At 39.6% G+C, this 11,509-nt stretch overlaps 1 protein-coding gene across 4 annotated transcripts; it reads right to left on the bottom strand.

Annotated features, from left to right (window-relative positions):
* Positions 1–235: 235 nt before the first annotated feature.
* Positions 236–10,705, bottom strand: zfat (zinc finger and AT hook domain containing). Of its 4 annotated transcripts, none has more exons than XM_069537661.1 (24): positions 10,503–10,705; positions 9,502–9,660; positions 9,142–9,288; positions 8,017–8,142; positions 7,818–7,919; positions 7,462–7,584; positions 7,283–7,356; positions 6,886–6,983; positions 6,638–6,727; positions 6,288–6,436; positions 6,082–6,173; positions 5,637–5,785; positions 4,630–5,548; positions 4,198–4,303; positions 3,858–4,090; positions 3,685–3,766; positions 3,167–3,286; positions 2,362–2,535; positions 2,097–2,185; positions 1,544–1,682; positions 1,188–1,306; positions 919–1,015; positions 639–736; positions 236–561 (listed from the first exon to the last, which is right to left on the bottom strand). In XM_069537661.1, the coding sequence occupies exons 1-24, from the start codon at positions 10,519–10,521 to the stop codon at positions 361–363; spliced, it is 3,705 nt and encodes a 1,234-aa protein (XP_069393762.1). In that variant the 5' UTR covers positions 10,522–10,705; the 3' UTR covers positions 236–360. The 4 variants fall into 4 exon arrangements, with proteins under 4 accessions (XP_069393762.1, XP_069393764.1, XP_069393765.1 ...); XM_069537663.1 differs by having other exon boundaries at positions 236–555; XM_069537664.1 differs by having other exon boundaries at positions 928–1,015.
* Between the last annotated feature and the right edge of the window lie 804 nt (positions 10,706–11,509).

Genomic DNA, 11,509 nt, shown 5'->3' with positions numbered 1-11,509 from the left:
TTTCAGAGCTACAGTGAGATCATAATGCAAAGTTTAGATTCTCCAAAAAATGTGTTTATGTTTAAATCATAGACTGTATATAAAGAGGTTTAAATATACTTATAAATGCTATAAAAAACTTTACAAAGTAAAAATATGTCACTTAATCACAAGACAAAGGATTGCATTAACTGTTTTTATAATCGCCAAGTGAATAAGTCTGATGAAGACAATTCTTAATGATGACAAAGAAACATTTACTAAATCAAGATTTTATTGTTGATTTGTATATTTGATGTTATTTACATTTGCTAACTGATCTATAATCAGAGTAACTCCATGTGGATAGGTCAATAATCTTTTGTTAAAATTCTAGGATTGCTAGTTGATTTCTACAGTGTGTTCCTGAACATAGACAATATAGTGGTGAGTGTTTTCTCCCTGAGTGAGGACCGTCAGAGCCTCCAGGCCATGTGCATCCTCCACCACCATCACCTGGTCACCGGTTAAGTCCCCATCTTCATTCACCACCATCAGCTGGTCACCGCAGTTATCAATTTCCTGTTCATCACCCACCTGCAACTTTGGCAACAACTCAGTGTCAATGTTCTGTTGAAACCAGTTGCAATATTCTGAGTGAGTGATGTGATGATGTTTACCTGCTGTACTACGGTAACAGTGCCTGGAGCCATGGCGACCATGGAGGTGACAGCATCGTGAGCCTCTGAACTGAACTCAGTGATCTCCTGGATATCAACTGAACAAAAAAGCCAGTGTGTTACACAAGGTACATACTAAAGTACATCCATCACCTAAATAAATAGATAAAGCAATCAATAGCACTTCCCCAATTGTATGTGCAGAAAAACAAATGTTAAAAAGATCTCTGGTCTGTGCAGAGGCGGAGTAACTTATCTACTATATGTCTGTCACCCTTATTGTTGTTACCGTTGTCGTGCAGCGCTGCTACAGGAGCTTCTGTCAGCAGCTCTTCATCCCCCACTGTCACATATTGGGCCTCTATTGTCTCACCAGCCTGGATATTTGTACATATGGCAGATATTGTATTATCCTGAAAACTGTTATATATACTATGTGACATCATGGTGGAGCTAGTGAGCAGTTTCAAAATTTCTAAATCAGAAATTCAGTGATGGATCCAAGCCTCTTTTTCTCAGTGTCTAGTCTATGTATGTGTATACATTTACCTCCCAGGTTTCCTGTACCACTTCCTCTACCACTTTCTGTCTGTGTTTGCTCTTCATGTGGCGATTCAGCTCCCATTTGGTGCCGTAAACAAAGTCACACTCAGGACACTTCTTTCCACCTAAACACAGACAAACACAAACACTGAAAAACTGTTTTCACCTTGTATCAAATATTTTCCCACTCCTGAGAGTTCCAACCATAACATTAACTGCACTTTAAATAGTCTTTTAAGTGTACAAAGGTCCTATGGTCGTAAGTAAGTGGACTTTATTTGTAAAGCGCCTTTTGAAACCAAAAACATACTGAAGTGGAGTATATCATTAAAAAGAAGAATGGGAAAGAAAAGAGGTGAGACCTTGCTGTTTCAGAGCATCAGCACTGGGCAGCCCAGGTCCAGCATTCTCATATGTCTGATCAGGGTGTTTCAAGCTGTAGTGTCGCTTCAGAGGACCAGACAGGTTACAGGCGTAACGGCAGTGGGCACAACGGAATGGCTACAAAGATAAAAATACACAAGTAAAAACATGAGATGTTCAGAAAAATTTAATGATATTAAACAATTCAGTCTGGCCTCCTATTTTATCAGCAATGATTGTTTATGACCCATTTGTACTGATGACACTGATTATCTACTCTGTATCTAATCTGTATATTACAAAGAAATTATATAAATATTGAAAAAAATGATAATTACATTCAAAGTATTACATACTATATAGAAATCTATTTTACATTTCCCAAACAAACAAAATGAATTGGATTTGTAGGACATATCTTTTTGCTAATATATTACCATGCATTATTAGAGATACAGTATAGTATAATGGCATTTCTACATACTGAGAATAAGGTGTGTGTGTCTGTGTGTGTGTGAGAGAGAGAGAGAGTGTGAGTGTGGGAATTCCAACCTTAAATTGAGCGTGTTGCTCCTTGTGTCTGAGCAGGGAAGGTTTAGAGCCCGAGGTAAAGTCACAGTCCGAACATTGAAACCGCTTCCCTGAACAAACAAAGATTACTGCTCTTAATTTTTTATCATCGCTTTGCACAACCTCAATCACTTGTGATATACAGTACATAATCATCATCAACAGATAACAGCAAATAGAAATACAAATTCACACACACATTGAAGTTCTAAAAAACATCATTAGTGACACAGGAGAGATTGCATACCTTCTTTTGTATGGCTCTGTCTGTGGCTTTTCAGTGTGACTTTAGATTTGAACTTTTTACCGCACAGATCACAGAGATGAGGTTTCTCTGTGTTGTGCCGATTCAGATGAGACTTTAGGTTACTCTTGCTGCGACCTGCATAGTCACACAAGCTGCAGAGGAACGGCTTCAGACCTGCACAGATGGACACATGTACAAATACACACTCAAACAGGTTTGCAGGAGCCCAGAAAACACACATCGATAAGAATATCTGACAACAGCAAAATGCTACAAAGATGTACTTTTTTCCAGACTTCAAGGTAAACATCTCATCGAGATATGCAAGTGTTAAAACAGAGACTGAGGGAAGGAGGACTCAGATTAATATTTCACTTCCTCGCAACAAAACACTTGACATTGTGAGTGTGTATGTGTGTGTATGTGTGTGTGTGTAGAATGTATTTACATCTAGTGGTGAACTTGCAGCTGAACACCCCTCACCTCACCCTACACTTCCAAACATGACAGAGAACCTTGTTGTAGTCTTCAGTTGTCATCAAAACTCAAAAGGTGTTTAGTTTGTCCAGTCTGGGCTACTGTAAACATGGCGGCCTCCGGAGAGAGGACCCGCTCCCAATGTAAATATAAAGTATTTAAATATAAAGGGGTCCATTCTAGAATAAAGAAAACATCAAGTAGAGTTTAGGTGAAACACACTATTGGAAACATCACTCAGATTATTTAATTTACCATATATCTCCCAGTACATCCTTCACACCTAAATCTTACACACTGAACCTTTAAAGAAAGAGGGATGTCACACCTTCGTGAGCCCAGATGTGTTGCTTAAAGTCTCTGTTTTTCTTCAGGAAGTAGGAGTCACAGTACGGGCACTTCTCTGCACGCTGCACCATCAATCCTTTTCTCCGCACAGGCCGCGCATCTGTCCAACACGCACACACAGACACAGACACAACTATTTGACAAGGTATTTATATCAATCTAGAAAAAGTTTCAGTTAAAACAAAATTGAATTGTTTTCAATGGAGGAATTCCAGGTTACAATAAACCCTCAACAGAACTAAAAGAGCAAACTCCATGACAAACAGTTGCTTTGTAACATAACTTGATAATGACACAAAGCAAAATTAGCGGTCCTATTCTAACAATGGAGCAAATAAACAGTTATCTTCAATGGAGAGAGTGAATAAAAGTGGAAAGATGACAAATGTGAACACACTGATTTGAAAGACAGATACCAGATTTCAGGATAAGATACCAGTTGATAGATTATTGTGGGTTTTTTGATCATGTATCTGGGTACATTTGTGTGTTCTTTACCTGGGTGGGATGTTTTCATGTGGTTTTTTAGCTTGTGCTCTGTGAAGCTTTGCTGGCAGACTGGACAGGCCACACTCTTCCCCTGAAAAATCCACAGCAAGACAAAGACATCATGAGGTCGTTATTACATCCCTCACAAAAAACAAAAAATAAGATTTCCTCAGCCTGGTTACCTGCTCCTGGTGCGTCCTCAGATGGGCTTGTAGTTTGTATTTGTCAGGTGTGGTGTATTTACAGCCGGGATTAGAACAAGGCAGCAGAAACCCACTGTGCTTCTGGATCTGGTGCCGCTTTAAAGAGCTTTTAGTGATGGACGAGTAGTTACACTTTGTGCAGTAATGCAGGTGCTCCTTGGTGTGTGTGCGTACATGGATGTTATATTGGACTTTGTACCAGAACAGTTTACCTGTGCAAAAGGGGAAAGGAAGGGGAAAGGATTAAATAATAATGTGTAGTAAAACTAACTTAATATAACAGAACCAATCTACACAAGAGGGGATTTCAGCATCTCACCACAGTATTGACATTCTAAGTCTCCGTAAAGTCTCCTGAGTTGCTGGAAAGTCTCCATGTTGAGGTGAGTCTTCTGAAGAGATGACAACACCTGCTGGAATGCGTTCTTCAAAGCAGAGATAAAAACAAGAAATGAAACAAGAAAAACCATAAAAACGTTCTGATTCCACCGGGTTTAGTCATTTTGTAGTGTTGTCGTTATTTATATTTATTGATGCCAATATTAAACATAGTCACTGAGGCATCTTTTCTTAACACAATCATTGCCTGTCATCACCCTTGTTTGAGTATTGATTAATCATTCAGTCAGTTCAAGCAAAAAAATCAAAAAACAATTTTCCTGTTTTTGCTTCTCACAAAGAGAAATAATACACACACACACATGTAAGATACACAAAAACACCCGACTGAACCCAAAAAAACATATTTTACCTCTGAATGTGGGGTTTGATCCTCTGCCCCTGGAGGTACCGGTGAAGAAGGTGTGTTTACACCTAAATCATGTAAGTCTGAGTTTCCTGTTGAAGAAGGTGTGTGTGTGTTTTTGGCTCCATGTGTGTTTTCTTGAGTCCTGTCCTCCAGGTGAGGGCTGTGATTGCTCTCCTGTGATGAAAAAGTTATTGTGTTTTCTTTGTCTCTGTCAGTATTTTCAGCTGCTGGGGTGCATGGGTCCGCTGAGTCGGCCTGTTCTGCTTCCCGAGCTGTTGTTTTGTCCTGTATGTCAGCGGGAGTTGAAGTTTCTACAGAAATCATTTTTTGTGTTTCTCCTTCTGTGACCTGCACATCTTCCAAAATTTCACCCTGAGCTTTAGCTTCTTCCCCCCCATGCTCCTTCTCTTCCCTTGCAACAGTTTCCAGCTTCTCCGCTTCCCCACCAGAACACTCCTCCCCTCCGACACCATTGCTTCCACCCTCCTCTCTCATCCTCTCTTCTTCACCTTCCTGCTCTGTCCTCTGCTCTTCCTGTTCCCCTCCTTCTATGTCCTCCCTCTCCTCCTCCCCCCTCGCGTCTCCTCCAGGCTGTATCAGAAAGTAACTGTTATCGATACAGTCGGTGAAGGCCTGCTCCTGGTCCAGGTCGGGGTGAGACTCTTTCAGGTGACTCTTTAGTCTCTGACAGCTGACAAACTTCCCGTCACACACAGCGCACATGTACAGGAAGAGGTGCTTCCTGACATGAGCGGCGAGGGCGTCCAGCTTGGTTGCAGCATGGTCACAGAGCAGGCAGGCGAAGGGACGCAGAGGCCCGTGGATCAACAGGTGACGCTCCCGCTCGAGTTGGTTCTTGAAGCGTCGTTTACAGGTGGGACAGTGGTACAGGAGCTGTCTAAGGCCCCGACGAGTCTTTAGACTAGAAAAGATAAGTGAATTAGAAAGGCAGGTGGGTGAGTTGGTCAAAAAATAGATACGGATGAATTTTCGTGCACTGCAGGTTGTACCTCAGTTCCTGGTAGCTCTGGTGGACCTCAGGGTCTTTGAGGTTATGACGTTTCGCCATGTGCTGCAGCAAGTTCTTGACATCTGAGTATTTTTTCGCACAAAAGCTACAGTGCTGCTTCACCTTCATATGGACTCGTTCTATGTGGACCTGCATGACCAGAAACGCAGAATTACAGCAGCGACCAAAAGAACTGTAGAAAGATTTGAAAACTGAAAATCAAAAACAGAGAAAAACTGCTTCTCACAGAACGAGAATCAAAGAGTACAACCAAAACACCACAAAATCCTGGATCCTGCCCCCTGATCGAGATCCGCACCATAATTTTGTGGTAATCCATCCAGTAGTTTTTGCATAATCCTGCTAATGAACAGATAAACAAACGCAGACGAAACACAACCTTCTTGGGGAAGGTAATAATAACAGTATTAAAGTAATAAAAATACCTTGAGGTGTCCTGGGCTGAGGCAGTTGAAAGAACAGTGCTGACAGCTGAACTTCTCTCCTGTGTGTTTCCTCAGGTGAACGTTCAGGTTGGCTTTGAGGGAAAGTTCATAGGTACGTAGGTAAGTGGGCGGTTTTTTACAGATTTCCCCCCCAAAACTTTCTGGCTGTGATTTGTCTTTGCGTGTGTCAGCGAGCCTGGATTCACCTTTGATGGCTGATGCGTAGTCACAGTGAGGACACTGGAAGGGTTTCTCCTGCGTGTGCGTCCTGAGGTGAGCGACCAGCGAGTGTCTGAACTTAAAGATCTTTTTACAGAACTCACAGGTGAAGATCTTCAGCTGGCTCTGAGGTAAACTGTGAGACAAGAGAGCGACAATATATTTGACCCATTGACAGATATGACTGTTGCTATGTCTGAAAGTCAAAATCACTTTTTAGATGATGTTTTATTTACAACAAGCAGTACTTAGCTTTTAATAGTTTTAATTACCTGCAAATGAAAATGTAACTACTGTTAAGTGTACTGTTTACTGTCAAAAAATATTCATACAGTACTTGGTATCATTTTGCTTGATGGAATATTCCTGGAAGCCTCTGCTGGCTGCTGCCTCTGTTGTTGTTGTTGTTGTGAAGGTTGGGTTGGAGCTAGAAAACAAAAGGATCCGATTATTGACTGCAGATAACACTGATGATCAAATGGCTACATTTAAACTACAAATACAACTTATGGACGATTTATTATTTTGACCATAAATCATTATTAATTTGAGGGGAGGTAAAGATGTTATATTTTATTACAGTACCATGGCTCTTGTTCCGTGTCAGAGTTACAGTCCGAGATGGTGGCTTCACTTGAAAGGTCTTGTGACTGACTCTGGATGACTGCAGACTTCTGGGTGACCTGAAAGATTCAGTAAATAAAACTGGCTAATAATAGTGAAGCAACTAAAGTAATTCAGGATTAGACAATTATAAAAAAAATACTGGAAAAAAATGCAACAATTAATCACAGAATCTCCACATTTCAGTTGAAATGCTAAATTTTTTAGGAAAGAAAGCTTTTATTTTACTTTTGGGAACCAACATCCTTGTGCCATTAAGACTATTTTGACAGAAGAAAGTACTTTCAATGAAAGTTGTTCTAAAGCTTTTTTATTGTAACTGTAAATTGACCCTTTAACATTTCTGTATATTTTTTACCTGAGGCTGAGTCTTGTCGACAGCAGGCTCTGTGTCTTCTGAACTGTCCTCTACTGGAACCATTTTAAAAACACCTGTTGAGATTAAGGTAATATAATGCATACAACATACTGCTTTCAGTAATCGAGACATTTCTTTATTTACATACATTTACAAAAGAAATACTCTTGGAGACTGACCTGGAAGTGTCTCATCTTCTTTCAGAACAACACTGATGACTGATTTCTTGTTTTCTGTTGCTGCATCTCCTTCTTTGGATATTTGGCTTCGGCTAGTTCTCTGGGATCTGAAGTTGCCAATGTCTGTAAAGAGACAACACAAAACGCTTGGACTGTAAAAATAATCCTGAACACACCCAAACAAATCTAATTCTGGACACTAACACTGAGTATGTATGCAGGCATCTACCAGCCAATGGCACACTTCTAACCCAGACCAGACAAGAGGTAGCCATCGATTCTGCTTTCAGACTTCAGAGCAAAAGTATAAAATTAAGAAAGTATTTAAAGAAAGTATGTCCAGAGCTTGAACTTGCCTTTTTCTGGCTTCTCTGTGTTTTGCTTCTTCTTGTGTGGATCAGCTTCCGCATGGTCCAAAGTTCCAGAATCCTCAACTCCTGCTGCGACAATGTCTCTCCCTGAAAAAAATTTTTTTTAATCAGTCCAAATAATCTAAATTACCAAGTGACAGACAGCCGACCAATTTAGTGTCCTTTGTCAGAATCTGTGGCTCACCAATTTCCTCTTCATCGTCCCCCTCGTCTTCTCTTAGACATATGTGTTTGAGGATCTGTCGTCTGTTGCTGAAAGTGCGACGACAGTTTTTACAATCAAGTCCCAAAATCCTATTGTGGCTTTCACCTAGAAAAAGAACATAATAGAAGAATCAGAATGCAGAGTGATGAAACCGTTTGTCTAGCATATTTACAAAAATCGATAACAAATACAAAGGTTAGAATTTATTTTCATCATCTAGCTGCACTGATCCCAACATTGGCCATCCTGTATAACCTAGTTATCGACTGTCTCAGTTAACCCTGTATTTACCTACAGGCACGTTCATGTTAAAAGTGGGAGTCATTTATTTCAAGCAACTTCATCAGAACAATGAATAATGTATTCATTATGATATGAGAGGAAATACTGCTACCTGCTGGTAAATGCTGTTACAGCAACAGACAAAAGTGATAGTCAAGAAGATGAAATGAGAACAATATGATTAAATAACTAGAATAGGAAAGAAACCCTGAAAATAATTTTCAGATTTTTAAAAGTGGTGCAAAGGATAAACTGTAAATAAGCACAGAAATCTCTTTGGTCTCATGATGAAACTATGAAGTGATGCTGATAAAAAAGAGAGTTAAGTAATGTCTGCTTCTGCTGCCAAAGCAGGAAGAAGAGAGGAGAAGTAGTTATCGCTGATGAGGTCAATTCCACTCATCTATTAAAATATCTGTGGCTATTAATAATTTGTCACTTCATTGGAAACTATTTGTCCCTGTCAGGATCATTTGGAATGATGACTCTGGTTTTCCATTGATCTGATTGGTCACTAGTTGGGCTGGTTTTGGTCTGATTGTCTGCAGCATAGTACAAAGTACAACTAAGTGACTGTTCAGTAAATGTACTGGAGGTTACTAACCAGGTGAACAAGGCAAAAGCCAGTTACCAAAAATATTCGCTGTCCAGAAGCCCAGAGGGAAATGTGCCTTGGACCAACTAAGCTGCTGCATTAGTAAAGGTGATCAGGTTTACTTTAGTGTAAATTCCATTAATTAGCTTCTTCCAGACGATAATTGTTCTATATTTTACATGACAAAGAAAGAATCACAGGATACTAAGCAATGACAACAGAACTACCTTCTATTGAGCTATTTCGTGGGTCTCCCTCCTTCTTATTTTCATCTTCTTGTCCATGAGAATTATCCACCAGAGAATGGGTGGAGTCAGTCTTGGACTTCTTCGTGGAGCCTTTTGGTCGTCCTCGCTTTCGCTTGACTGGTCTCTCTGTGGACCAAAGAGACAACAGAACTGAGGTGTTTTTTCAATGTACAAGACCAAAATCAACAATGAGACTATGCCACGAACAATTAATTTCTGATTTGCTACAGCTTCTGTATTTGCAAAGAAATCCACTGTCCTCCCCCAAAGACTTTGAAAAAAAGATCAGCATTACATCATTCTGAACTTCAGTTCTGGCAGTGCCTGCACCAATCTGACCTGTCAGCGCCTCTACAGGCTCTGATGCAAGGGGCTGCAGCGCAGTGATGATGTCATCAGGAGGCTCCTGCTGGGGATGCACCTGGGAGCAATGGACCAGGAGCAGAGGGCGACTGGGAGAGAAGAGGTTGCACAGCCGACACATGAACACAGAACCAGCTAGAAACACAGGGAGAAGGAAGGTGTGAGTAAAACACGTCATTCTCAAATAAGAGGGTGAGAAACATGAAAAAGATTAACATCATTTATCGTCCTCCAAAAAGGAAGCAGACTTTTATTTTTTAACTCATTGCAGCCGTGGCCCATTACTTTCTTAAATCATTGTGTCTATCAGAAATATTAACAGGCCATATTATGTAGATGAACAGTCAAATATGATATAAGAATGTAGTATATAAGAAACCTTTCATGTTTGAGGGGCATCACATTTTTCTTTTTTACTATTGAAAATAGTTTCTCATTAATCTACCGCTGATTAATGAATTAGTTAATAGTTGCAGGTCTAATATCAATTGTTATTTTTCTCAATGTGAGTTTAAATTGTTTCTTTATATTTTCTTCAAAGTATGTGCAGCACCACAGTACTTCTAGTTATCTTGATGAAAGTTATTTCATTTTTTAGAACTTGTTTTTGCTGTAAAGTGGAAACACGATGAGCTAGTTTTGTAAGTGACTGTTCATATATGTCATCATGTTGTGTTTTTCACTTCATGATGATGATGATGTTTCTGTGTCCACACAATCTGAGGATGTCTTCAAACTTTCGTTTCCTCTGATCTAACGGTGGAGGAGTCAACTCCTCAGTAAACACACGTTCACAGACTCAGACCAAACTCTGCACAACACGCGTATTAAAAAGTGAAAATCATATCAACAGACTGATCAGAAAATACAGGATTCTTACAATGAATGGTTTCAAATGTAGACGCGTTTGGTTATTTTGATTCGGCCTGAGCGAAAATGCAGATCCGACATATTCGAGTTGAAGCCAAACTTCTTACCTGCTCCCTGTGCATCCATTTCTCCAGCGCATGAGCAGCAAAATAAAAGTGATTTATCAACGGGTTGGCGCCATCATACGACTAAATATAACATCGACTTTACATTTAGAGAGAATTGTGCATTACGTGTGGAGAAATTTCTGTCGAATCTGCGACACGAGTAATTCCAACCAGCGGAAGCGAATAGGATCTGGTTGTAATGTAGCTCACAGCGCCCCCTGTGGCAGGAAGACTTAATTTCGGTTGGGTGGGGAAATCCAGCATTCTCACTAGTTGAGTTTTTTCCTCAAATAGATTCACTTTGAACCCTCTAACACTGTTATTGTTGAATTATTATTTAACTTATTGTGTCAAGAGGTGCCAAAATGCCGTTGTTAAGTTTTAGGGCAATCTATGGGAGTCTCACAGAGTAATAGGGTTTGTGATTTTATGTTTGATCATTTCCAGCAAAATGGAACATAATAAGATCTTATGAAATAAGTTACATTAGATATAGTGGTGCAAGAAATGCACATACAATACAGTTATGAAATATGTTACAATACATATATAGTAGATCTAATTGGAAAACAGTTACTTCATAACTGAGAAATTGCTGTTGGTTGAAATATTTTCCTGATCCTAAACAAGCATTTATTTTACTGGAAAATCATTACATTTATATAAAGAAAAAAAAAGGTATAAACAAGACACGGTTTTATGTTGCAGGTTACAGAAAGCGTAAGTCCCAGTCATTAACTTGTATGAACAAATGGGACACAGCTTGATTTTTAGTTTTCTTTTATAAGCAATAAAAACTCAGATGGAACCCAGGTGTTTAAAAGCCTATTGCTGCAAAGATGTAATATAATTATCCTTTAAGGTCTCACTCCTCCATTCCACAAGGTGGCTAGTACCACCATCCAGAATTTGCAAGCTCATATTTGATTGTCGGTGTACTCCAACGTTATATTACAAATTAATGAGAACTTTGAAATAAACAAATAAATTGAAGTCTTTATGTTGTC

Source organism: Paralichthys olivaceus, chromosome 13 (assembly GCF_024713975.1).
Source record: "Paralichthys olivaceus isolate ysfri-2021 chromosome 13, ASM2471397v2, whole genome shotgun sequence".
NCBI classification, from domain to species: Eukaryota; Metazoa; Chordata; class Actinopteri; order Pleuronectiformes; family Paralichthyidae; genus Paralichthys; species Paralichthys olivaceus.
The sequence above is the reverse complement of the archived record's forward strand: the minus strand, read 5'-3'. Positions and strand labels throughout refer to the sequence as shown.